Source organism: Citrus clementina, unplaced genomic scaffold, assembly GCF_000493195.1.
Source record: "Citrus clementina cultivar Clemenules unplaced genomic scaffold, Citrus_clementina_v1.0 scaffold_2, whole genome shotgun sequence".
Taxonomy (NCBI): domain Eukaryota; kingdom Viridiplantae; phylum Streptophyta; class Magnoliopsida; order Sapindales; family Rutaceae; genus Citrus; species Citrus x clementina.
This window is the reverse complement of record NW_006262688.1, coordinates 2979529-3003708: the sequence shown is the minus strand read 5'-3', so window position 1 is coordinate 3003708 and position 24180 is coordinate 2979529. Positions and strand designations below refer to the sequence as shown.

General features: G+C 32.0%; 5 protein-coding genes and 1 pseudogene across 7 annotated transcripts in view; 2 read left to right on the top strand and 4 right to left on the bottom strand.

Moving 5' to 3' along the window:
- Positions 1-487, bottom strand: part of LOC112100797 — a 1466-nt gene extending 979 nt beyond the window's left edge. Inside the window, exon 1 of the mRNA XM_024190631.1 lies at positions 342-487. Coding sequence (XP_024046399.1) covers positions 342-459 — 118 coding nt within the window. The 5' untranslated portion in view covers positions 460-487. The remainder of the gene's footprint in view (positions 1-341) is intronic.
- A 6830-nt stretch (positions 488-7317) lies between these two features.
- LOC18050407 lies at positions 7318-9991 on the top strand (annotated as a pseudogene).
- A 480-nt stretch (positions 9992-10471) lies between these two features.
- Positions 10472-11709, bottom strand: LOC18050406 (ferredoxin, root R-B1). The gene is made up of 2 exons (XM_006445670.2): positions 11565-11709; positions 10472-10955 (listed from the first exon to the last, which is right to left on the bottom strand). Exon 2 carries the CDS (start codon positions 10945-10947, stop codon positions 10501-10503), a length of 447 nt encoding a protein of 148 aa, XP_006445733.1. The 5' UTR covers positions 10948-10955; positions 11565-11709; the 3' UTR covers positions 10472-10500.
- A 786-nt stretch (positions 11710-12495) lies between these two features.
- Positions 12496-14609, bottom strand: LOC18051312 (ferredoxin, root R-B2). 3 transcript variants are annotated; one of them, XM_024191241.1, is made up of 2 exons: positions 14488-14609; positions 12496-12990 (listed from the first exon to the last, which is right to left on the bottom strand). In XM_024191241.1, exon 2 carries the CDS (start codon positions 12980-12982, stop codon positions 12533-12535), a length of 450 nt encoding a protein of 149 aa, XP_024047009.1. In that variant the 5' UTR covers positions 12983-12990; positions 14488-14609; the 3' UTR covers positions 12496-12532. The 3 variants fall into 3 exon arrangements, with proteins under 3 accessions (XP_024047009.1, XP_006445732.1, XP_024047008.1); XM_006445669.2 differs by having other exon boundaries at positions 14437-14608; XM_024191240.1 differs by lacking the exon at positions 14488-14609 and adding an exon at positions 13348-13513.
- A 658-nt stretch (positions 14610-15267) lies between these two features.
- LOC18051311 (iron-sulfur assembly protein IscA-like 1, mitochondrial) lies at positions 15268-17492 on the top strand. Its single transcript, XM_006445667.2, has 3 exons — positions 15268-15470; positions 16585-16702; positions 17055-17492. The coding sequence occupies exons 1-3, from the start codon at positions 15293-15295 to the stop codon at positions 17158-17160; spliced, it is 402 nt and encodes a 133-aa protein (XP_006445730.1). The 5' UTR covers positions 15268-15292; the 3' UTR covers positions 17161-17492.
- Positions 17493-18194: 702 nt separating this feature from the next.
- On the bottom strand, positions 18195-20868 carry LOC18051310 (uncharacterized protein YnbD). Its single transcript, XM_006445666.2, has 2 exons — positions 20186-20868; positions 18195-18698 (listed from the first exon to the last, which is right to left on the bottom strand). The coding sequence occupies exons 1-2, from the start codon at positions 20727-20729 to the stop codon at positions 18514-18516; spliced, it is 729 nt and encodes a 242-aa protein (XP_006445729.1). The 5' UTR covers positions 20730-20868; the 3' UTR covers positions 18195-18513.
- Between the last annotated feature and the right edge of the window lie 3312 nt (positions 20869-24180).

Below are 24180 nucleotides of genomic sequence, written 5' to 3'. Positions count from 1 at the left end.
GGGTGTGAATAAAAGTGGAGGGAAAATAAGGAGAAAAAAAGGGGGTTAAGGTAAAGGGGAGAGGGGGGGAATTTGGCCCCCCCCCCCCCCCCCCCCCCCCCCTCTCTTTCCTTTAATTTATTTCTAAGCAATTAAATTGAGGATTATCAGTTAAGTTTATACCTATATTTTATGTTATCATAGAACTACTTCTTTTATGGAAATATGAAGCAAATTCAGTTCTATGCCACTGATTGATTTTCTTTGTACACAAATTAACAAAAGACGAATGAGAACAAGCACATGCATTTACAAAAAATCTCCAAGTTTTATTAAAGAAGGTGACAGACATGAGAAATTACCTGAAGGCAAACCCTTTTCAATTGGTGAGGAAGCGGCAAAAATCTGAAAGTACATGATGAAAATCATAAGCAACAATCCCAGCTTCTGGTTTCCCATTTTGCTCCGAGTATGTTGCATGATATAATGAAATCTTCAATAAGGCATATATATGTATATAATACTAAGACAAACTTCAGCCAATAAACATCAGCCATTATAAAGTGATCTATCTAATCAATAAAATTAAGTAAAGCTGTGGCCTGGGAATCATAAAATTAATTGGAACCATGAGTGCAGCCACTGGTTTTTCCTTTAATTAATTATTGAGGTTATTGAAAGTTTTGGCAATTTGCATATCCACCACTCTTTCTGCGTGGGCCACTTAATAATAATGGTTTATTTGCCTATATATATATATATATATATATATATATTCAATTTCTTTTGCTTTTTGCCAAGAGTATAAACTGTTTGTTTAATCTGTTGTGTATATTATTATTAATAATTAGCAAGTGATATAATATTACGCATTTTTTATATAAAAAAAATTACTTAGATTAGTAAGCATTTTTTATATAAAAAACATTACTTAGATTCTTAGAAAAGACCGAACGAATTATAATGGTCTCCTCAGGTGATACGTATACATATATATAGAAAAAACAACTTTAGTGATGAAATTAATCATGACTAAAACATACAATTTTTGTCGCTAAAGGCTACAAAGATATTCATTAATTTATGTGTTGCGCTATGAGTTTTAGCGACGAAGTTTATCGCTAAAAGTATTTATAACGATGAATAATATTTTATCACTAAAAGGCATTTTTAGAAAGGTGTTTTTTGTCACGAATAATACCTTTTAACGATGAATATTATTTTGTTGCTAAAAGGTGTTTTTATGCCACAAATAATATTTCATAGCTAAAAATCTAAAATTTTAGCAGAAAATTAACCCTATAAATCTTTAAACGAATATTTTTAGCTGCAAACTTATGATTTCGCCAGTAAATGTCTAAAATTTTGACGGAAAATTAACCGATTTATATCTTTAAATGAATATTTTTAGTGAGGAAATCTATTCGTTGCTAAAAATATTTTTTGCGACGAAATTGATTTCATCCCTAAAACATTTTTTTTTTACATGTCAAAACAGTTTTAGCGACAAAATATACTCATCACTAAAACTTTTTTCTTTGTTATGAATTGATTTTGTCGCTAAAACATACTTTTTAGCATGTTAAAGAGTTTTAGTGACGAAATATATTCGTTGGTGAAACTTCTTTTTTTGTGTGATGAAATTGACTTCTTCACTAAAATAAAATTTTCAACATGTTAAATAATTTTAGTGACAAAATTTATTTGTTGCTAAAACTTTTTTTTTTTTTGTAATGAAATTGATTTCATCGCTCATCACTATAGAGTGCAATGTTGTCACTAAATGTATACTTTTTGCGATGAAATTATTCGTCTTAATATATCATACATACATACATACATACATACATACATACATACATACATACATACATACATATATATATATATACACACACACACTTAATTTTTTGGCAACAAACAAAATTTTTAGTTGCAATATGTCCTCTTTAGCGATGAATCTTCCTTGATAAAAATGATAATAATTTTTTTTTTTTTACTATGATTGTGGCAATGAAAGGTTTTTTTCTCCTCCCTAAAAGGTGCTTTAAAGGTTACTAATAAGCCTCCTATACTCTTTTCATTTGTCACGAGTTTATAATAATAATAAAAATAAATTGAAATAGCAAAGATTTATGTAATAAAACAAAAACCACTAACCTGAGGCCTATAAAATTATAGTGTCTTTAAAATAGATTCACCACCTTCACAATGGTACTTGAATTATATTGGCGTCTATCTCTCAGGATTCAACGGATTAAAATAGTATTGGCAATAAAAACTCATTATTCCCCACACTGAAGCCTAAAGTTAGAGAGTATTTGCTTAAGAGAGAATAAAAGAAAGTCGTTTGGATTTTGGCGTATTTTGCAATTGAACATGGAAGCGTGGAAGTTTTTCTCATTTTTTTCACACCAATGGGTGCTCTTTTGAGATCCAATTTCTCATTCACCTAAGCACTAATTTGAGCATTCTATGATTCGTTGCGAAGAGTTCACAGAGAAGATTCTGAATCATTTATGCAAGTATATTTTTTCAATATTTATCTTACTTAAAATTGGCCTCAAAATAGCCACTTTATGCTATTTTTTTAAGAATCCCCACATGAATGAAAATTGGTGGAAGACACAAAAAACGATTGCTTTGATATAAAAATTGATTTGATTTTGGTGATAGAATTAAATGATCAAAACTTGCACAGGATAGGTAAGTCTCAATCTTTGAACCTTCCCTTGAGAAATATATTTAGTTTATTGACTGAATAGTAGATGTGATTTCTTTAAACTCTTATGTCATTAATGTAAACAATAATATATATTCACATGTAAACTTTTCCTAATACTTTGAGTTCTCATAGTTATGTTAATTTCGGCCTTGAATATTTACCTAATTTAACAAGAGTTTCTAAGAATTGAGCCCTTGACAATTCCCGTTGAAACTACCCCACTTCTCTCTCATATATGTGATTTCTTAATCAAAAGTAACTCGCATTACTTTGTTTGAATTCCCAATACATAAGAAACCATTAAAAGCATAGCTAACCCTTTCCTTCATATGGGCATCACTGTTTTCATTATAAGAATGGACAGGAGGGTAACCTCCATAGTGATCCAAGAAGGTATTTTCCAATTAAATTGTCCTTTTGAACTTAGTTCTTAGGATCTCCAGTCTACTGAGTTGGATTTTCCTTCGTAAAATAAGTCTTTTATTCTGTGGGCTTTAGTCCCATTCCCCTCGATAATTTTCTATTAACTCTTTGTTTAACCCTTGAGTAAGTGGATCCGTAATTTTATCCTTTGACTTTATATAGTCAATAGAAATAACTCCAGTAGAAAGTAGTTATCTAATAGAGTTACATAGTGGTGAACCTATAGCTGGGCTAGACCAGGCTGTAGTCTAAAAAAAATCATTTAAACCCGTTATTTTTTTATCAAAGTTTTATAAAAAAAATAGAGTTTTTATTTTATTTTCATATATGTCCCTAACTTAGTTACCCTTATGTTTTCATCAATTTAGTATAACCATAGAGTTTTTATTTTATATTCAAATATTTCCCTAACTCAATTATCTTATGTTTACATCAATTTTATATAACAATAGAGTTTCTATTATATTTTCAAACATGTTTCTAATTCAAGTACATACTTTCAATTGAAATTAGTGACTTAATTTATAAAATGATTAAATTATATATTTATTGAATAGATTGAAAACATTCGGAAGCTAAAATATTATTACTACTTTAATTTATTTTAAAAAACTTCTAATTGAAAAAAAAAAAAGTATGTCAATATGATATAACACCATCACTAGTATTAAAATACTTACAAAAACAACATATGGTAACAATTATCAACATTTTCACAAACCTTTTTATGTGAATTTTTAGATTTTATTTATTAGTTATATTAACTAAGAGGACAAGTTAGAAAATAAAATTTGAGTATTTTGAAGAGCTTTTGATAGAAGAATCATCAACATCTAGTTATTTAAAGAGAGTCGAAGCACTTGGCTGAAAAAATAATGGCACCCAAATACCATTTTATTAAATTGAGTTTAGTTTATTATTGAATCTTTTGACTAATAATACTTTTATCATTTAAAAGGATGAATAAACTCTAATTGTTTAATTTATTTAAGTCTAGTAATTTATTACTTGACTTCACATATAAAAGTTTTACTTGCGATTTTTAATTGATTGTAATTACATGTATTGACCTATTTTGGTTGAAATTCTTAATTGATTTATTAATCTTATATAATTACATATTATTATAAGTTGCAATGTCAGATTTTATAACTGAAAAAATAATATTTTGATATTTGGATTGCCTTTTATTTTCTACTCTTGTTTTACAATTATTTTTGTTTATAGTACATATTTAAAACAATAAAGTTCTTCTTCTCTCCCTTATTTAATGTAGATCTTTTTACTTATAAATTTTTATGTTTACTTCAAAATATAAATTTTAGAATTTAACCCGAGGTAATGTTAAGTTTTGGATCCGCCCTTTGTATTATGTCTAAGACATATATGTGCATACTTACCATTATACATATTGCTCTATTCCCTTCCAATTGCATATTAACTATCACAATCATGTAAATTTGATAAACCAAGAAAGTCTCAACGTGTGCCCATCAAGAATTGCAAGTTCACTGTCTAAAAGGAATGAGTCAAGAATGCATGGAGCCGTTGAGGATTTAGTGGATTTAGTGGAGTGGTCAGCTTAGTCACGTGCAAGTTAAGGCTTAATCAAGTTCTGTTAGCAAGTATTTTGTTATTTTAATAGGTGCCGGCTTTATTTAGATTCAGTTACTGATTTTCAGTAGTTGTGACATTATTTTAGGAGGAGTCTGTTAGTCATTTATGTATTTAAACTCAAGTATTATGCAGAATAAAGGGAAGAGTGAATTCAATAACAAATTCTTGTGGCTGATTCTCGCCCTAAGTAGAATTCTATTTACATACAAAATACAACAGCTTTGACTGGGACCTATCAAAATTATTGACACAGGCTTTGCCCATTTTGAAATACCTTCTAAGAAATCTTATAGCCAATATATATATATGTAAGAAAATATTTAAATTCAGGATCTTAAAGTGCATGAAAGTTTGAGAAAACTTTAAAACATTGTAGTTTTAAAGATTAATTTCACAATTCTATTAAATCCCATAGTTTTAAAGTTTTTCTAAACATTCTTACACTATAAAATCTAGGGATGGCAATGGGGAGGGGAGGGGAGGGGACCAATCTCCCCGTACCTATCCCCGATATTTTGTGTATGTCCCCGTCCCCGTCAGAATTACTTGAGAGAATCCTCATCCCCTCCCCGAATAATAACAGGGGATCCCCGAGGGTCCCCGATCCCCAAATAACTAATATTTTTTTTGAGTTAATCATATTAAAATAAAAAATTCAAATAAAAGTAAAGTTCGAAATATATCTTACATTAATATTCATTACAAAAATCACATACATTAAATTAGTAAGTAACGCAGCATGCAAGGGATACAAACTTCTTTTACAAACTATCATGAACAAATTAATAGTCTAATACAAAATTGTTACAAATAAAATTGAATTTAGATTAAAAATTAACTTTTTCAATGATGGCGTGGACACTTTATAAATGTGGATTATTCCATTTACAACACAATAGTTAAATCGGAGCAAATCAAGAGCAAATATTAGATTAGATTAGATTAGATATTAAAATTGTGATTCGCTGTGGGCAATTATAACATCTAAAAATAAATAAAAAATAGATTTAAGTTTAAAATATTTAAAGAATATTAAAATTAAAAAATTTTGGGCTAATAGAATCTACTCGGTCTTTTTAATGTCCTAAATAAAAATTTAAAACTTTAATTAGTTAATTAGGCCTAAAAGTTTAATAATATAAATATTTTGATATTTTTTATTTTTACCAATATTTACAATTTTATAATTTATTTACTAGTAATTTTAAAAAATTAAAATGGGGAAATGGGTAGGGGATGGAGATTCCACCTCATCTCTGTCCCCTCCCCGAATAAGAAATTGGGTAAAAAAAATTTCCCGTCCCTCCTCGAATAAGAAACTGGGTATTCTCATACCCTCCCCGAATGGGGAAAATCCCCGAGGGTACCCGTCCCTGTGAGAATTTTTGTCATCCCTAATAAAATCCCGAACTATATATATATATATATATATATATATATATATATATATATATATATATATATATATAGTTTCTTTTTGAATTTTGTTAAAAGTATAAACTGTTTGTTTAACCAAAAATCAATTATACCACTTTTGTGGATACTTTATTTATCAATATCGCTTATGGAGAATGGTTGATTTGTTTACTTCGGTTTTTTTAAGAAATAATTTACTTTCAACATAAACGAGAAGTGTTGAATTGAAAGGACTTAGAGCATCTCCAAAAGGGTCTTTAAATTTTACTCTTCAAATTTCAATTTGCTTACTGATGTGGCAAATAAGTGTATAAAAAAATATAATCCCTTCCAAAAGACTCACCAAATAAGAATAAATTAATATTATTTTAATAAAATCTTTTCCATTATCAAATTGAATTGTTATTATATTTTTTAAAAGAAACATAAATAATAATTATTGCAGTCTTATCTTTTCAATAAATAATAATAAAATATTAATAGAAGAGGGAAAAACTCACTCGGCAATAAGAGTGAGAAACAAATCTTACTTGAAGAATCTAAATTAACGTGTCTTTTGAAGTGTTTAATATTGATATGGCTCTTCAAATAAGAGGTAGAATCTTATTTGAAGAGTCTTTTAGAGATGCTCTTAGAGTTGAGGTCCCCGGTTGCCATTTGCCAACAGGCTGAAATGAAAATTATATCCGTGGGCAATTAAACGTTCTCTAGAAAAAGGGGACATCATATGTAAAAGAAATAAATAAGAAGCAAAAAAAGAAAGGATAGAGATAGCTGGGATAAATTAAAATAAATAAATGAATGAAGAAGTGGTGATAATTTTGGTATGTCACTAAACCTACCTTCAATGAATTTTTTTATTACTAAAGTGTCCCAAAAGTAAATTACAATCATAGACAAGATAATAAAGCTAAATTTGAAAAAAAAATACTCTTCCCATCCTGATCTTCTTTATATTATTATCTCGCTTTGTTCAATGGATATTCGATTAATTGTAATAACAAAGAATAACAACTTAAGGTAGTCCTTTGTTAATAAAAGAAGGAAAGGGCAACCAACAAAGTGTTGACTCCACTGGCAATGGAGTCCCCTTAAATGGCTTGATTAGATTTGCTCCCCAGTTTGAGTCGCAGGAAAGTCGCCTTTGTTGGGAGAACATGTGCCTCACGGTTCGAGCGGAGACTTCTAGTCTGGGTTGTGGTACGGACTTAAAGGTGACTTCCACAGTTGGGGCCCTCCCCAGGATACCTCGTGGTCAAAAAAAAAAAAGGAAGGAAAGTGCAAAAGGAATGAAAGTTTTCTGCTTGCATGCTTTGGCCTTGCTTCTAAGTTTAAAGATGATACAATTTAAATTTTCTTTCTCACATGCTACTTGGAATTAAGATTGAAGGAAGTTGGATTTGGTAATAAGTTCTTCCGAGTCCAATTACTTAGGATTTGCATAGGTTCTTTAATTAAGATTTCTATACTCATGCGTGAGAATATATTACAAATAAATAGTGGAGAGAGATTTTGTTATTTGGTGTGATTTATGAAAATATCTTCAAAGGTTAACGAGTCGAGTAAGTTTGGTAGTTGAGCAATAAGTGAGGTAAGTCAAGTATAAAGTCGGTATCAAGTCGAGTAAGTTTAATGGTAAATTGAATAGTATGCGATCATTGAGGTAATTAGTTGAGTAAGTCTTTTAAATAAATCGAGTAAGAACAAGTCGAGTAAGAGGTGAGTAAGTTTCTGAACAATTAGAGTAAGAGACGAGTAAATCTTTAGAACAAGTCGAGTATAAGTCAAGTAGTGTTGGTTAAATGTTTTGAATAATTCCAGTAAGTATTTTGAATAAGGCAGAAGTCAAGTAAGAATTGATCGAATACAAGTAAATTGTTTGATCAAGTAAGTAAGTCTTTGGCTTAACTTTAAGATATTCGGCCATTTCTGTGAAGATATAACTGAGAGTAATTTTATATTCTTGCAGGTCTTTCTTACTTATACATGTATAATGTTGAAGGCCCTAACTATGGCACATTTTGGGTATTTTTGTGCTGATCGGGGTATATATCCCACGCAATTCCCTCTATTGCAAAATCAAAATCTCTACAACTAACAACTTGAATCGTCGTTCGTCAGCAGAGCTCTCACTGTCATGGTACGCAATGAAACAATTTCATTTTTTTGTTTTGCATTTTAAATGTCAGAATTTTTTTTTTTAATTTTCTAAGTCTAATTTTAATTTCTTTTGGGCGTGCATATATTTGTAGTTGTAAGCACCGAAGAAGGATAAGGCCCCACCATCGTCATCGAAGCCCGCCCAATCTGGTGGAGGCAAACAGAAGAAGAAGGTAACCACATTTGGGCTTAATTTTTCATTTTTCAATTATTGTTTTTATCGCTTTTTTATTCGCAACTTAATGAAGTAATTTATTTGGAAAATTAATTTTTTTTTGGCAACAATGTTTAAAGATAGCATTTTTCTTAAGGTTTCATGTAGTATTAGAGATAAATTGAAATACTTGGGGAAGTGCCTTGCTGGAGAAGTACTTGATAAGTGCTTCCTAGAAATTGCTTTTAAGGCACATAAAAGCTCATTTTTGGGACAAATTTCTATTGTTTGAGTGAAATAGTTGAAAACACTTAAAATATGCATTTCGAGAGGGGCGTAGACAGATTTTTTAGCAAGGGGTTCCAAGTGTTTATGTTAAAAAAAAAAAAAATGCTTCTAGCTACATGAAAGTTGTTTTTGACATCGTTCTATTAGAATATATGGTGAATTTTTGGGGGGGATTTTTGATACTTAGCAGTCTTTGATGTATATAGAAATGAAGCAAAGGAAAGCAAAAGGAGAAAGTGAACAACATGGTCTTATTTGATCAGGGAACTTACGACAAGCATTTCCCAAGTACAGGCTTCTAACTCCTTCAATCTTGTCGGACAGATTGAGAGTATGTTCTCTTTAACCATCTCTTTCTTGCTGATTTTGTTTTGCTCTTATGTTTTCATTGGTTTCTTTTAGTTTTTGCCGTGATGATAGCAATAATCATTTACACACAAATAATTACTAGCAGATTTCAAGTTACTTGACCAATTAATGAGATTACTTGTCGCTGCGTGAGTTACCAGGGAACACAATTATTTGAGGGGGAAAAAAAAAATTCGAATATGCTTGGCTTCTGCAGCGTTGAGAGAATGTCTTTTCTTAGTCCGTTCTTGTGGGAAGGTAAGTCAAGAGGGAACTAAAATGTTTGTGAAGTTATGTTTTACTTCAACTGGGTATGTATTTTGTGGAGCTACTACCATAAGATGGCAACTGAGTTTGATTTCACTGATGTAATTGTTGTATTGATCTATGGTGAAAGTTCTGATAATTACGAATTTTTCGTCAGTTAATTTCCTTTTGATAACTGAAAGTATGAATAAAGGCTGAGGTTTAAGTACACTGAATGAATTTATTCTCAATTGAAATTGAAATCTAATTGCTACAAGAACATTTACAGTTCACGTTCATGAGTGTAATGATTTTTCTAGAAATTGGATGTGTGGATATTAAGCCTGTGAAATTGGCCGTAGGTTTGATGATGTGACTTGGTGGTGATATTGTGGCATTCTGCTTCCTAATTATTTAACTTCCTGAAACAATGGTTTGACCCACAGTAACAGTAAGAACCGCATTTTTTTTATCCTTTTTGGTTGCCTAGTAACGAGGCTGGTTTCAATTGCCTTGTCCACATTAGCGGGTCACTTGCAAGCCGAGCTATTAAGGATCTGGTGGCCAGAGGATCAATTAGAATGATATCTGCATATGCCAGTCAGCAGATTTACACTAGAGTCATCAACACCTAGGCCGCAACTCAGATTGCAGTTACGAAAAATAGTTCCTATCTGTTCTAAAGCGTTTTGGTGAATGATGTTGAAAGGTTACAGATTCTTCAGTTTTGACTATAATTATTCTTTTGATTTTTCTTCAATATCAGAATTTTGTTTCCGTAATTTTAGTCAAAACTGAAGAATCTGTAACCTTTCAAGTGAAAATAACATTGTTGGTTGCATGGGATCATTCAGAAATTTTTTTTTTTTTTTTTAATTTTAACTTTCTTGAAAAAGACTACTCGGTCATGATGCTGCTTATTTGGTTACAAATTTCACATCCATTGTCACAAGTGATAGAATTCTCTCTACCATATGTTGCATATCATAAACATGAAAGACTTAACACCAAATGGTAATGAAAAAGTTCATCGTCACAAGTGAAATGGAAAGCATTTGTTCAGACCGACTCACAATGATCTACTGCTTTAGCACAAATATAGAAAGCACAAAGCAGAAAGCAAAAGCCAAGATCATAACATTATTTAGTTAAGTTCAGATTCCTTGTGTGTATAAATCACACAATCTGATTTTGGATATGCAATGCATGTAAGGACATAACCTTTCTCCATCTGGTTATCATCAAGGAATGATCCATCTGATTGGTCAACAGAGCCTGAAACCATCAGGCCAGCGCAAGTAGAGCAGGCACCAGCGCGGCATGAGTAGGGGAGCTCCATTCCGGCATCTTCAGCAGAGTCGAGGATGTAAGCATCGTCGGGGGCATCAAACTCGTTTTCCTCTCCATCTGGTCCAATTAGTTTCACTTTGTAAACTGCCATTGCAGATACTTTGAATGAAGAAGACTTCAAGCCAAAAGCTTTTGAAACACTCCTGGAAACCAAGGAACCGGGGCTCTTGACTAGAGGAAATTTTATGCGTGTGGGAGCTGTTTGGAATAAGCAAGATGTGGGAAGTCTCACAGTTGACATTTCTATACCTGAACCCAAAACCAAAGGTTGAAATTATTAAAAAAAAAACAAAAAACGCACTAGAAAATAATTCATAGATGGAATCAAGCACACTTCTCCACAGCATCAAAAGAATTGGCCTCAGAGTAAAAGCTAATCAGCTTTCAAAAGAACCAATATATTCATGAGGACTAATCAAACACCCTTTAAGGGCGAGGTTTGAACTCCAAATCTTACTGTACTACCCAAAAAGATTTTACGAGTTAAACCAAGTAGTACGCACCAAAAAACAAATAATGAGAATATTAGAAATATGATTATAATGTCAGTGAACATTCTTCCATCTTTTTTCTCAATGGAAGAAGATTATGCTCTCCATTTCACTAACTACCAGCAGAGATTCTTTGCTTAATCAAGTTCCAATGGACAATTTCACAACTCAATACACATAATAATCATCCTAATAAAATCCAAGAATCAAATGATGTAGTTTTAAGAATCAAGCAAACCAAGGAACAAGTTTTTGATTAGCACATGCATCAACTGACGATAATCATATACCATCAAACAGCGGGGGGGAAAAAAAGCATACAACATAAAAGGGAAAGATCAAAGACTAAACAAGAAAATATTCTTACAGGAAAATAAACGGCAGCTTCAGTTTGTGAGAAGAAAGTCAAATGATGTTTTTTTCTGAACTCAACTCGATGGTACTAGAGATTACCACTACTAGTTCGTTTTATAAGTGACAGTGAAGTGTGTGTGGTGGCAAACTGGCATTGTATTATTGTAGCCGACAAAAGCTTTTGAAATAACCAGCCAAATTATATTATAATTTACAAGTTTTATCATGGAGCTCCATACATAGTGATAGCATGGTCCGAATACGAGGGCCCAAAATAGGCCGATTCACTTTTAAATATTTGAAAGCAAATTAATTTTCACAACACAACGCTGAATTCTTACTCATTCGAATGGGGATTACTGCAGACTTTAGATCCAGTATTGAGTTGAGTTGAGTTTTTACTAACTTTTTAGAAAGATACAATTGATAGTTTGTTTTCTTGGAAACGGTTTTTCCTGGGTCGTGTTTCCAATTTAAAATCACAGAAAATCACAGAAAATGATGGACATAAAACTCACCTGCATAGTTATATCTTTCAAGGAATTATAGATTTACAGCCCAATTTTACGTTATATATATTGAAATATTTTCTTATGTTGAAACATTTTTCAATTATATTGTTTTTGCCTGTGGACAAAACTGACTCTTCTACATAATAATTTGACAACTTATGGACTGTAAATCTATAATTCCTTGAAAGATATAACTATGCAGGTGAGTTTTATGTCCTTCATTTTCTGTGATTTTAAATTGCAAATGCAAGCTCAAAAGACATTAAATTAAAATCAGAATGTTTTTGGCTGCATATATCATCATAACGAGAGAATTTCAATCATATATTGTAATCATAAAATATGAAAGACTCTCAACACAATATCATGATGCTAAAGATGAACACAAGCAAATATCAACAGTTTCTTCCACCGTTCTAGCACAAATGTGGATCCCAGAAAGCAAACGCCAAGCTCGTAACATTATTATTCAGTAAAGTTCAGATTCCTTGTGTGTGTAAATTACACAATCCGATGTAGGATATGCAACGCATGTAAGCACAAAACCTTTCTCCATCTGCTTATCATCAAGGAATGATCCATCTGATTGGTCAACGGAGCCTGAAACCATCTGCCCAGCACAAGTAGAGCAGGCACCAGCCCGACATGAGTAGGGTAGCTCCATTCCGGTATCTTCGGCAGAGTCTATGATGTAAGCATCATCGGGGGCATCAAACTCATTCTCCTCTCCGTTTGGTCCAATCAGTTTCACTTTGTAAACGGCCATTGCAGATGCTTTGAATGAAGAACACTTCAGTCCAAATGCTTTAGAAACACTCCTGGTCGAACCCAGGGAACCCGGGCTCTTGACCAAAGAAAATTTTTTGCTTCGGGGAGCAGCCTGGAATAAGCAAGATGTGGGAAGTCTCACAGTTGACATGTTTATACCTGAAACCATTAAAAAGGGAAAAAATACACAAGTTAATAATTCATAAACGGAATCAACCACACTTCTCTGCAAGAGCAATGCAAATGGTCCTTAGAGTCAGTTAATCATCTTCCAAAAGAACCAGTATGTACGTAACAATTTAAGCAGAATCTTCACTAGCAAGTTACCATTAAACAAATGAAAGCAGCAGAAATGTATTGTAATCACTTGAGCATTCACGTATAATTGCTAGTAGCACATAAAATTAGCACCAAACTAATTATTCCAAATGTAATTACTAATCACCCACTGATATGTCAAAGAAAGATAGAAGACAACTGAAATATCAAAGTTGTGTTTCAAGTATGTACACTAACATGAGAAAGCTGCAGCTATCCAAGTAAGCAGTGAGATGTTATGGAACTGCTAGACTGAATCAACTTGAATATTTGAACATCTATAGGTCTCGGTAACATTCATCTCCTGTGCTATACAGACTATTCCTAAATTGAAAATTGGCTACCTTTTTTTATCTATTAAATTCTATATCATTTGGCAGCTGATATAAGCACAAACACCAAAGCAGCAACCACAAATATATATAGTAATAAGAGTCCAACTTTAGTCAACTTTCTTCCATCTTTTTCTCAAGCAAATAAGATGCTCTTCATTTCAGTAACTAACAGAGCTGTCAAGCATGCAATTCTAGTGATCAATTGGCACAAACAAACTAAAGAGCATCTTATGATGAAATACACTTCGATAGGATAGCTGATTTGCCTCAACTCCCTGGACACTTCTAAACATATATGTTAATGTAGAGAACACACTATCAGCATGAGGCAACAATTTTCACAAGCACCAAAAAAAAAAAAACAATGTCATTTTGCTGAAAATTATACACAGACGCACGCATATATAGAAATTTGCCCAAATAAGTAAAACATAGGAAGTATATACTTTCTGCATTTCAGAACTCTTTCAAAAGGAGCCGTATTTTGTCAATCAAGTTTAAATGACAATTTTATAAAGCTTGGAACCATATCTTGTGCACTTGTCCACCAAAATTAATGTTGTCATGATATATTTGAAGTACCAAATGGATTGTGGTGCTAGTTGGTTCAGTTGATAATGTTCTGGGTACACTAATGCTGTGATTGCGCACACACAGAGGAACAAAAGTTAAACTGGAACCAACGAATTTGATGTTTTATCCAAAAACAAGTTCAAAATCAAGCAATGTAATTAGAATCCATAGAGACAGTATAGCATTTCTTGGGTCTCAAAATAATGAAATTAAGATGAGATATTTACAATTCAAGACATGAAGATTCCCAGAAAGGAAAAGACTATTTAGTTTAAGAAATGAAGCAAACCCACGAGATTAACACAATACATGCATCAACTGATCAAAAGTAAAAGGGAAAGATCAACATATGAATGATTAAACAAGGAAATATTCTTACAGTGAAGAAGCAGTTTGTGAGAACAAAGTCAAATGATGTCTCGTCGCTAACCTTTTAACCCAGGTGGTTCGGTTGTACGAGTGACAGTGTGAATGTGTGATAGTGAAACCGACGCTTGGCCGCCCCACTCTGTAATGCGTTACCTGTGTAACACAAACTGCCAAAAGCTTGTGAAAATTTACTCGTAAATCCAGCCTGATAATCCTCATTATTTTTAATAAATACAAATAAAATTAATAAAAAATTTTAATATTAATCAATTGAATTCTTTTTACAAAAGATTTGCTTGAACTTGAGTTTTGTACGTTCTTATATCTAGTAGTTTATCTATTTAATTTTGAGTCATATAATCTAATAACTTCAAATGAAATTTAATCATTTTCAACACATAGGGAGCTTTTGGCTGCCCGTATAACATAGTATTAGAATAATATTCTACATTAATTTATTATTGTCCCATATTTAACAATTCCTGAAAAATTTTAGCGCATTAACTTTTGCAATACATATAAATTAAAAAATAAATAAATATACATAATATTATTTTCATATAATGCAATACAGTGACAAAGTATTGTACAATGTTAACATAATACAAATAAATAATGGAACTTGCAAATTGAGCTTTGAAATTGGGCCATGAGCCCATGAGCTCATAATATTCCAGACCATATCAAAAATAGGGATGGGCTTGACACTGTTGTTGAAAGAAAAGGACCTGAACGACGACGTTTTGTGGTTTTCTAGAAATTCAAGAACGGCGTCGTTATGACCTGACACAATTTGATTAAATAGCATTTTGTCCATTATAAAACAGGATCTGAAAGAAAATGGGGATTTTGGAGAAAGGAAAAAGATGGCAGCTGCTTCAGGTTCGAAGGTGGGGCCTGCAATCCGACGGCAAGCCCTAACGTTAACGGAGTCGGCGGCGGAGAGATTGCGTCAACTGTTAGAGCGGCGTCAGCGTCCTTTCCTCCGTCTTGGCGTTAAGGCTCGCGGCTGCAACGGCTTATCCTACACCCTCAATTATGCAGGTTCATAAGCTAAGCTATGTCTCTATCTTGTGAATCTTTTTATTTTTCTTGATAAATACGACTGTTAGTTCTGTTTATTCATCTTGAATAAATATGATGAAATTTTGTGAATCAAAAATCATTTCGTTGGTAATATTATGAAACTTAAGGGGTTTCTATGAAATAATGTAGGGAGTATATTTAGTGTTATTTTGGTTATTTTTTTATAAGATTCAAGTGAATTAATTATATTTTTTCACCAACCAATTGATGAATGCTACATCATTTGAGATAGTGTTTTGGGATGTAAAATTTGGGATGTGTAGCACTACTCTTTAACATATACTTTCCTTAACTCGAGTCATTCTTTCCTGTAGAATATCTAAACATTGGTGACTCTGCTATGAGAATGCCTTATTTATATGTTTTCTGACCAAGAAGCTATGCTCATGCATTATGCATATGTGAGTCTCAACATTTTTTTTCCCGGACTTGTCTTTTGATTATTCCATTTTTGGGTTGCAAGTGTTGATTTATGGGAGAAAATTTGGCTAAGGAAATCAAGTTGGTTAATGGTTAGAAGAAGTTAGAAGCAAAGCTGCCGTACTTATTAGAGTGGTTTGTTTTCTTAAAACACAAAAGGGCTTCAGGATGAGAAACTTCTTTCTTTTTCTTGTTATACTGCGTGGCATGAGGATATAAATTTATGTCTTTGTGGTTCAGTTCCATTTTTGAGTATCCAATCGGGATAATTTAAAATAACATAATAAGCTACACTTTGGAATACTTAATGACCTCCCATGCTCTTTTCCGCCTGTGCATGAGTTTACCAGCACATTCTGTAGCTTGTAGGCTGCAACTTGTGTTGCAAGGGTTGTCATCTGCGTTTGCATTTTGATGATTTAAAATACCATAGTAACACATCAAATACTTAATGATCTCCCTTGCTCTTTTCCCTCTGTGCATTAGTTTTCCTGGACGTTCTGTAGCTTATAGGCTGCAAATTTTGTTGCAAGGGTCATCATTTGACTTTGCATTTTGATAATTCCTAATGTTTTTGTCTACTTTCAGAATGTTGTTTTCCCCTTGTTTGCATCACTTGTCATAATGTTTTGTTTTCTATACTAATGGTCAGACGAGAAATCAAAGTTCGATGAGGTGGTTGAGGACAAGGGCGTTAAGATATTAATTGATCCGAAGGCACTGATGCATGTTATAGGAACCAAGATGGATTTCGTAGATGACAAACTCAGGTATAAACATCTATCATGGTTATCTCAGTACTTGTCCATCTGCGTTCATATATGAACTGACTTGTTCATTGTTCACGAAGTAGGAGGTAAATGAGGTCTGCTTCATTTGCTATGATGTATGCACATTGTTATTATATTAGTTCTTGACATGGTGTTTTATGACTTGTTAAGGAAATGTTCGTCTTATATTTGAACCTGATTGAATACCTGCATCTCTTTGGTTGTTTAGATTTGGCAACTGTCGGTTTGTTATTGATTTCTGTTCTGAGTCTCTTAATTCAAACTTTTGGTTTTCCAGCTCTTCTGCGTACTGCTCTGTCTCTCATCTTTATTCATTCATCCATTTCTGCAGATCTGAGTTTGTATTCATCAACCCCAACTCGAAAGGGCAGTGTGGTTGTGGAGAGTCCTTTATGACAACAAGCAGTGCGGAAGCTGCTAAGCGAGGTCGTAGTTAATGATTATCATCTTAACTTCATTTTATCTCGTGGCGATCTTGCATATTTCATGCTGTCCAAGCAACCTTTTGATTCCCACTTACACTGTTACTTATGTACGTAGACTATAACATAGATCAGAATTGTGGCTTACGCTCATGTAAATAATGGTGATAATAGTATGGTAATTCACTGTGGTTTGGTTTAAACATCAAAATCTTGATTCAAGTATTTAGAGTTTGCCTTTTCCAAACTCTATTTGCCATTGTTACATAAAATGTATATACTTCTTGGTTACCAGGAATATGTGCTACTGGGCTTTTTGTTTTTCTTTGCTGAAATGAGTATGAGTTGACACTTAATTTGGTTGTAATATTGAATAGAAATAGTGCACCCTGGTTAACAATATTTCTAGCAGATAAATTTTGTTTAGAATGTTAAGGAATTACTGTCACCCCCCAAAAACGAAAAATATGCAAGACTAATTGGTTTAGCTTTGCTCAAAATCAAAATGAACGAATGATGAACTCATAAAATTAATGTAATAAAATGATGAAACAGAACAGACGTGTATGAAAATTTGATTTCAGATCTGATTCCTCGTTTCATATGGTTCTTTATACAAAGAAAGAAAGCACGGCGGATGTGAATTTAAGAATAAGAATGCATTTCCTACATCTATAATATACTTATTTTGTTTCTGAACCTTTAAAAAAAGAAGAAAAAGAAAAAATTAAGAACAAGAATGCAAGAAAATCTGATTTCTGATTTGATACTTTGTTTCATTTGGTTCTTTATCCAAAGAAGCAAGCGTGCAGAAGGGAAATTAAGAGCAATATCTCATAAGAAAAGAAATTAAACTAGCTCCAAGAGTTGGATTGCAGTAAAGTTTTCCTCTCTCTTTGTTTGTTACCAAACTGCTACGGAGCATGTAGCTGCTAACTTTGAGCATCCAAAAGAATGGCAACATACCCTTACCCAGCGAAAAAAGACAACATAAATGAAAAAAGAAACTACGTTAGTGTAAGGTAACAACTACATATATTCAAGCATCGAAGCAAGATTTGATATCAATTTAGTTCAATGAAGAACATCAAATCCGTAATTCCTTGTCTGATGTGACCAACCAGCAGCACATTTAAAAGCCTATCTATCTACCACGCAAGGCAGTAAACTAACAATAAGCTGAACAAGAAGAAGTATGGCCCTATTTAACTGTTACATTATAAAAGTAATCTAGTTTGACGGTACAACAAAAATTCACAAGGATTTACTATCAAATCAATTAAAATAACAAAAGCAGTTCCGATTCTTTGGCACTGAAGTGCTATGGAATAAGCAGTAACAGCTATCAATATTAATGAATCATGTCAATTATTTTTCCCTTCTAGCAGTAGATAACCGATGTTTTGACCATTCCTCTAGTGCTTTGCGCTGCAGAGCATTCATTTGAATATTAGGTCGCCTTTTTTTTATGAGCTTCTCAGCCTCTCTCCAATCCTCTACAATGCTTAAAGCCACTAGCAATGCACACGCCACAGCAACACTTCTTCCATGACCTAGAGGGACGCATTACACATTTTCCATCACAAATTTGTTTGTTTCCAAACACACAAAAAAACAAGAAGATAGCAAGACATATGTAAACACAGCAAGAGACAAGTTTTACAAACTATCCATGCAGTTTACTAGTCACAAAGAATTCATCATTACTGTATAAATGATTTTATATCCTTTCAAAAAATCGAATTTTAGTTTCATATATAGAATGTTAAAGTAAAAGTAATTTTACTCTCCCAAATATAACCTTGCCCTATCATGGCCCCAAGTGACTGCCTTGATCAATATTTTCTCCTTAAGAATTCTTGAAAATCTTGGAATATACAAAAAACTAAAAAACATGTGTGATACATAAGGATTTCAAGATTTATTTCCTTAGGGTTAAACCATAACAAACATTACGTGCTCTTTTGTCTTCTCATTACTGTATAAATGATTTTATATCCTTTCAAAAAATCGAATTTTAGTTTCATATATAGAATGTTAAAGTAAAAGTAATTTTACTCTCCCAAATATAACCTTGCCCTATCATGGCCCCAAGTGACTGCCTTGATCAATATTTTCTCCTTAAGAATTCTTGAAAATCTTGGAATATACAAAAAACTAAAAAACATGTGTGATACATAAGGATTTCAAGATTTATTTCCTTAGGGTTAAACCATAACAAACATTACGTGCTCTTTTGTCTTCTCTGATCTCCAATAAATCCCTATCACAGAGTTTCGCTCATAGATGATTAAAACCTACAAATCGGATGGGAGTTTCCCCATTTGGTCTCTTAACCTCCAACAAGTAGCCAAGTGAAAAAGCTGGAAAACTGATTTATTAATGCTATTGTTGCTATACTTATGGAGAAAACTTTCTAACGTCATTTCCCTTTTCCAAACACCATTGAGTGAATTACCTATAACAGTTAAAAGAAATTCTCTGTCTCCATCCTAACCAGTCATCATGCTTTATCCATATCAACTCAGCATTTCGCATAAACTAAAAAAGACATACATAAACAAAATGTTCCATGTCTATTCCTATGGCAAAGCTCAAAAGTTTTAATTGAAAAAAGTTTCTTCTGAAATTTATCAGAAATTGAACCATGCAAAATGAACACTTGCAACCAAGTAGTCGGAGATGGAACAATGGCATGACAAGAAAAATAGGAAAGAAGCTGGATGAGCAAAGAACCAAACCAACTCTGTGAAAAATAAAGCTAACGCATCACCTACAACAAGTTCATCTCACCAAAAAGTAGAAACAATCCTAGTTAGTTACCTAATAGCATTATGGATGTCTGAGGGATACACCAAATGTAAGCATCATACCTAGGCTATCAAATAGATTGAAACCTAACAGTACGACCAACACAAATGCTTGAAAAGCAACTGATAACCACTAAGATAGAACTAAAAATATAGCAAACAAAGCACTTGTATGATTCACCAATGAGACCTCCGATGCATAAAATGATCAGAATAAGTCAATATCATACCATATGCACAGTGGACAAAAACAGGCCTATTCTGGGCTCTCTTTCTACAGCCCCACTTCACAGCAGACTCAATCTCCCCCGGCTGCGGCGACCTCGTATCCCAAGTGGGCACACATAAATATGAATGCCCTTCAAATTCCCTGAGCTTGGGAAACTCACAAGTGCAGTCTATGATAGCAGGATTGCCAGGGGGCAAAGTAGTCATTGAATTAGGCCATCCACCAACATACAAACCTTCACAGACCTCGCTGTAAGGCTCTTCACCACTGTTCAATCTTCTCAAGACTGAAAAGATTCTAACAAAGTAAATGTAAGGACTGAACAGGATGATTGACCAAATGGGGAAACTCCCATCTGATTTCTTGCCCAAAAGCATTGGAAGATTGATTGATGGGTGAGATGCGAGTGCAATTAGCAACGAAACTAATGATGCATACAAGAACGGTAATGATAGCAGTGTAAAACCTAAACTTCTCAAGAATACAAAGACGATGAAGTGAACTGTTGCTTTTAGTGATATCAAGAATGAAATTCCCACACCCATTTTTTTTTTTAATTGGCGCTTCAGCAAGTAGAGGATTGAATGAAAATCAAAAAATTTATATCGATGATTTTTGGTTGATATTTTTCACGGGTACATTTCTTTTGCTTTGTTTCAAAGCAAACTGTATCGGATGCTTGACTAGTAGTAGATTCTTTACTTGTTTGAAAATTAATTATATTGTTAACTTTTGTATTTTTCTTAAAAAAATTATTCGATGGCAAAAATATTTTTTTAAAAGTAAGAAAAATACGAGAGAAACAATTCGTGTGATTTTAATAAAATAATGCAAACAATTTATCGATTTAATATTTATTTTAAATGACAAAATTTTTAATTTTTTAGTACGAAAACATAGGTTACACAAATCAACTTATCAATATCTCAAATTCTTACGACATTTCCATTCATTTTCACATGAGTTGATGCACCTTTAAGTTACTGTCAAATGACAATTAAGCAACTTATTGAACTGATTTTTCGATTTCGAACCTCTGGCAAGAGATAAATGGATAAAAATTAATTTAACTCCACTTTTCCATTTTTTTAAATAAATGATAAAAGTGATAACATGAGCTGATGATGCTGATCCTACAAGATTACAACTTACAAGTTGAGGCACTTGATAGGAACTATGTAGTTGTAAATTGAGACACTTGGTAGGAATTTGTTATGCTCTGGTATTTACAAATCACACAATTATTGAGATTCGGATACGTTCCACTAAAGCAATTATTGAGACTGGAGTACGTTAAATCTACTCAAATACATTTAATTAAAGATAATTATTAAGACTAATCTACATTAAATCTATCTATATACATTCAAACTATTTTGTAATTAAGAAAGGAAACTTAAATCCTCATTTTTAACGGGGAACTCGAAGTGTTATTTTTGCAAACATTGGCTCTTATTTCTTATAACTAAGATTTTTTTTTTAAAAAAAAAAAACTAACTGAGACTTTAGTATGTCTATTAAAAAAAAATCCTAATAGTTCATAAAGATTGAGTATCAATTTGTAAATTGTGTACAGTCATTCTCTTTGACTCCGCAAGTCTATTTTTTTAATTTTTATTGACACACCAAAGCAAAAATAAAATCTAAGTTACAGAACATTCAAAACAATTAACACATACGATTGTGAATATTCAATGTGATCCCTTGATACCATTACGGTTGCTTTCACCATTGGACGGCTGAGTCCGGGAACCGTTATCGGACGGCGAGTAGGGCTTCTGCCCCCTATCTTGATCAAGCACTCTCTGCATGGTAACCACAAGGTTTGTGACCTTATCTGTTTCATTTCCACCTCCTTGACTTCTTCTTAGCATCCCACTCCGGTCATCGGAAAACGTGTCGTCTTGCCGGAGATGACATTTATGAAGCTTCATATACTTATTCCTTGTGAACATTTTTGTAGCATTTTTGAAGTTCTATAGTTTGATTATACCGTTAGAGATTTGGTTAATATTTATAGGGGAGCTAGTTTCATGTTTGTTGAGAATATTTGAGAATACAAACACTAGTTAGGACAACGAACCACCAAAAAAATTTCGAAATTTTTGTTTTTATTTATTGTTGTTTTGAAGTTTTTTAATGAATCAAATGTCACGTTACCGTGACAGAAAAGTTGAGATAGGGTTATAATTATTTAAGTATTATATTTACTTTGTGTTACTCTTATAAAGCTTTTGTTTGGCCACCTAATTAAATTAATAACGCTTGAGAGTTCATTAGAGATAATATTAGTTAATATAAATATCAATAAATACAGTCCAATATGCTGTATGTGAGATTTAAAATCCAGTCTAATATTTATTAGGATCTGTTGACATATCAAAATTAAAGTTCAATCTTAAAAATTAAAAAAAAAAGTAACAAATTTTCTCACTTTTAAGAAACTTGGACCTTATACATTTTTCAATCTTAAAAAAGGAAAATATCCACCGTCCATCAGTTTTTTATATATTTTTCAAAAATACACAATTCCTTCATTTTTTTTGTTGGAATCCACCTAAAGTTACATTTTGTTTCACTTTTCCACTTCCGTTTGGAATCCGTTAAGAAAACTAACGGAAACTTAAAAAAATGACCATTTTACCCCCAAAATGAAAATTACAATTTTACCCTAAAATTGCCAAAAATAATAAGATTTAATGATGAATATCATTATTGGTACGTTAATGAAGTACAAAAAAAAATATTAACTACTAGATATTATAACTCAATGAATAATAAAACTTTACTTATCTTAAATTCAATTGATGGTTTGCAAGATTGAGATATTTTTAATGCTACTGCTATAATTTAGCATTCTAATTACAGACATATTTAAAAAAAAAAAATCTGTATTTGATGGTTGTGGAATTAATTTCTTTATTGACCGATGGGGAAAATAATTAGATTTAATCTGATTATTTTTGGCAATTTTAAGGTAAAATTGTAATTTTTGTTTTGAGGGGTAAAATGATCATTTTTTTTAAGTTTCCGTTAGTTTTCTTAACGGATTTCAAACGGAAGTGGAAGAGTGAAATAAAATGTAACTTTAGGTGGATTCTAGCCAAAAAATGAAAGAATTGTGTATTTTTGAAAAAAAATGTAAAAAACGAGTGGACGGTGGATATTTCTCATCTTAAAAAAAAAAAAATAACAAATTTTCTCACCTTCAAGAAACTCGGACCTTACTCTTCCAAACTCAATCAAAGAGTTTCCCGCAAAGCTACGTATAGTACGTTATAGCTTGGCAGTTGGCACTAGAGCAGGTAAAATTTTGACTCGACCTTATTACTATATACGAATAACACATGAATTAATGTGTATGGGTCCTGAATGATTATTAAAATGATTGGATTTAGATCAACACAATTTTTTTCGATATTCCATTATGGTAAATATGTTTTTTACTCATTTACTCAATCAATGACATAATTATATATATATATATATATATATATATAATTTTAAATCAACTTGTAAGTTCTTATTATCAAAACTCAAATATTGGACATGATTCTTTATTATTTTGACGACGAACATATTTATAGTATTTTATTTATAAAATTGTACATAAATTTAGAACTTCAGTAGTATAAATATGTAAAATATTGATAAAGATATATATTTTATGATATCGATATATAATATTATTTACATATATATAATTAAAATTTGAATAGTGTAAATATGTAATAATGGAGTGTAAATATTTAATATAAATATTGTTAAATATATAGATATTAAGCAAGTTATTAGGTAACTCATTTATTTTTTGAATCAGGTTAAAATCTCAATATTTTAACATGATTATTAAATAAATCGTGTTTTTGAGTCAATCAAAATTTGACACGATATAAAACTGATAAAAAACATACACAACCCGATCCAACTCTAGTTGGCAAAAATATTGCCAATATTAAGGGATGTTAGTAACTTTACTTAAATTATTAATTTCCT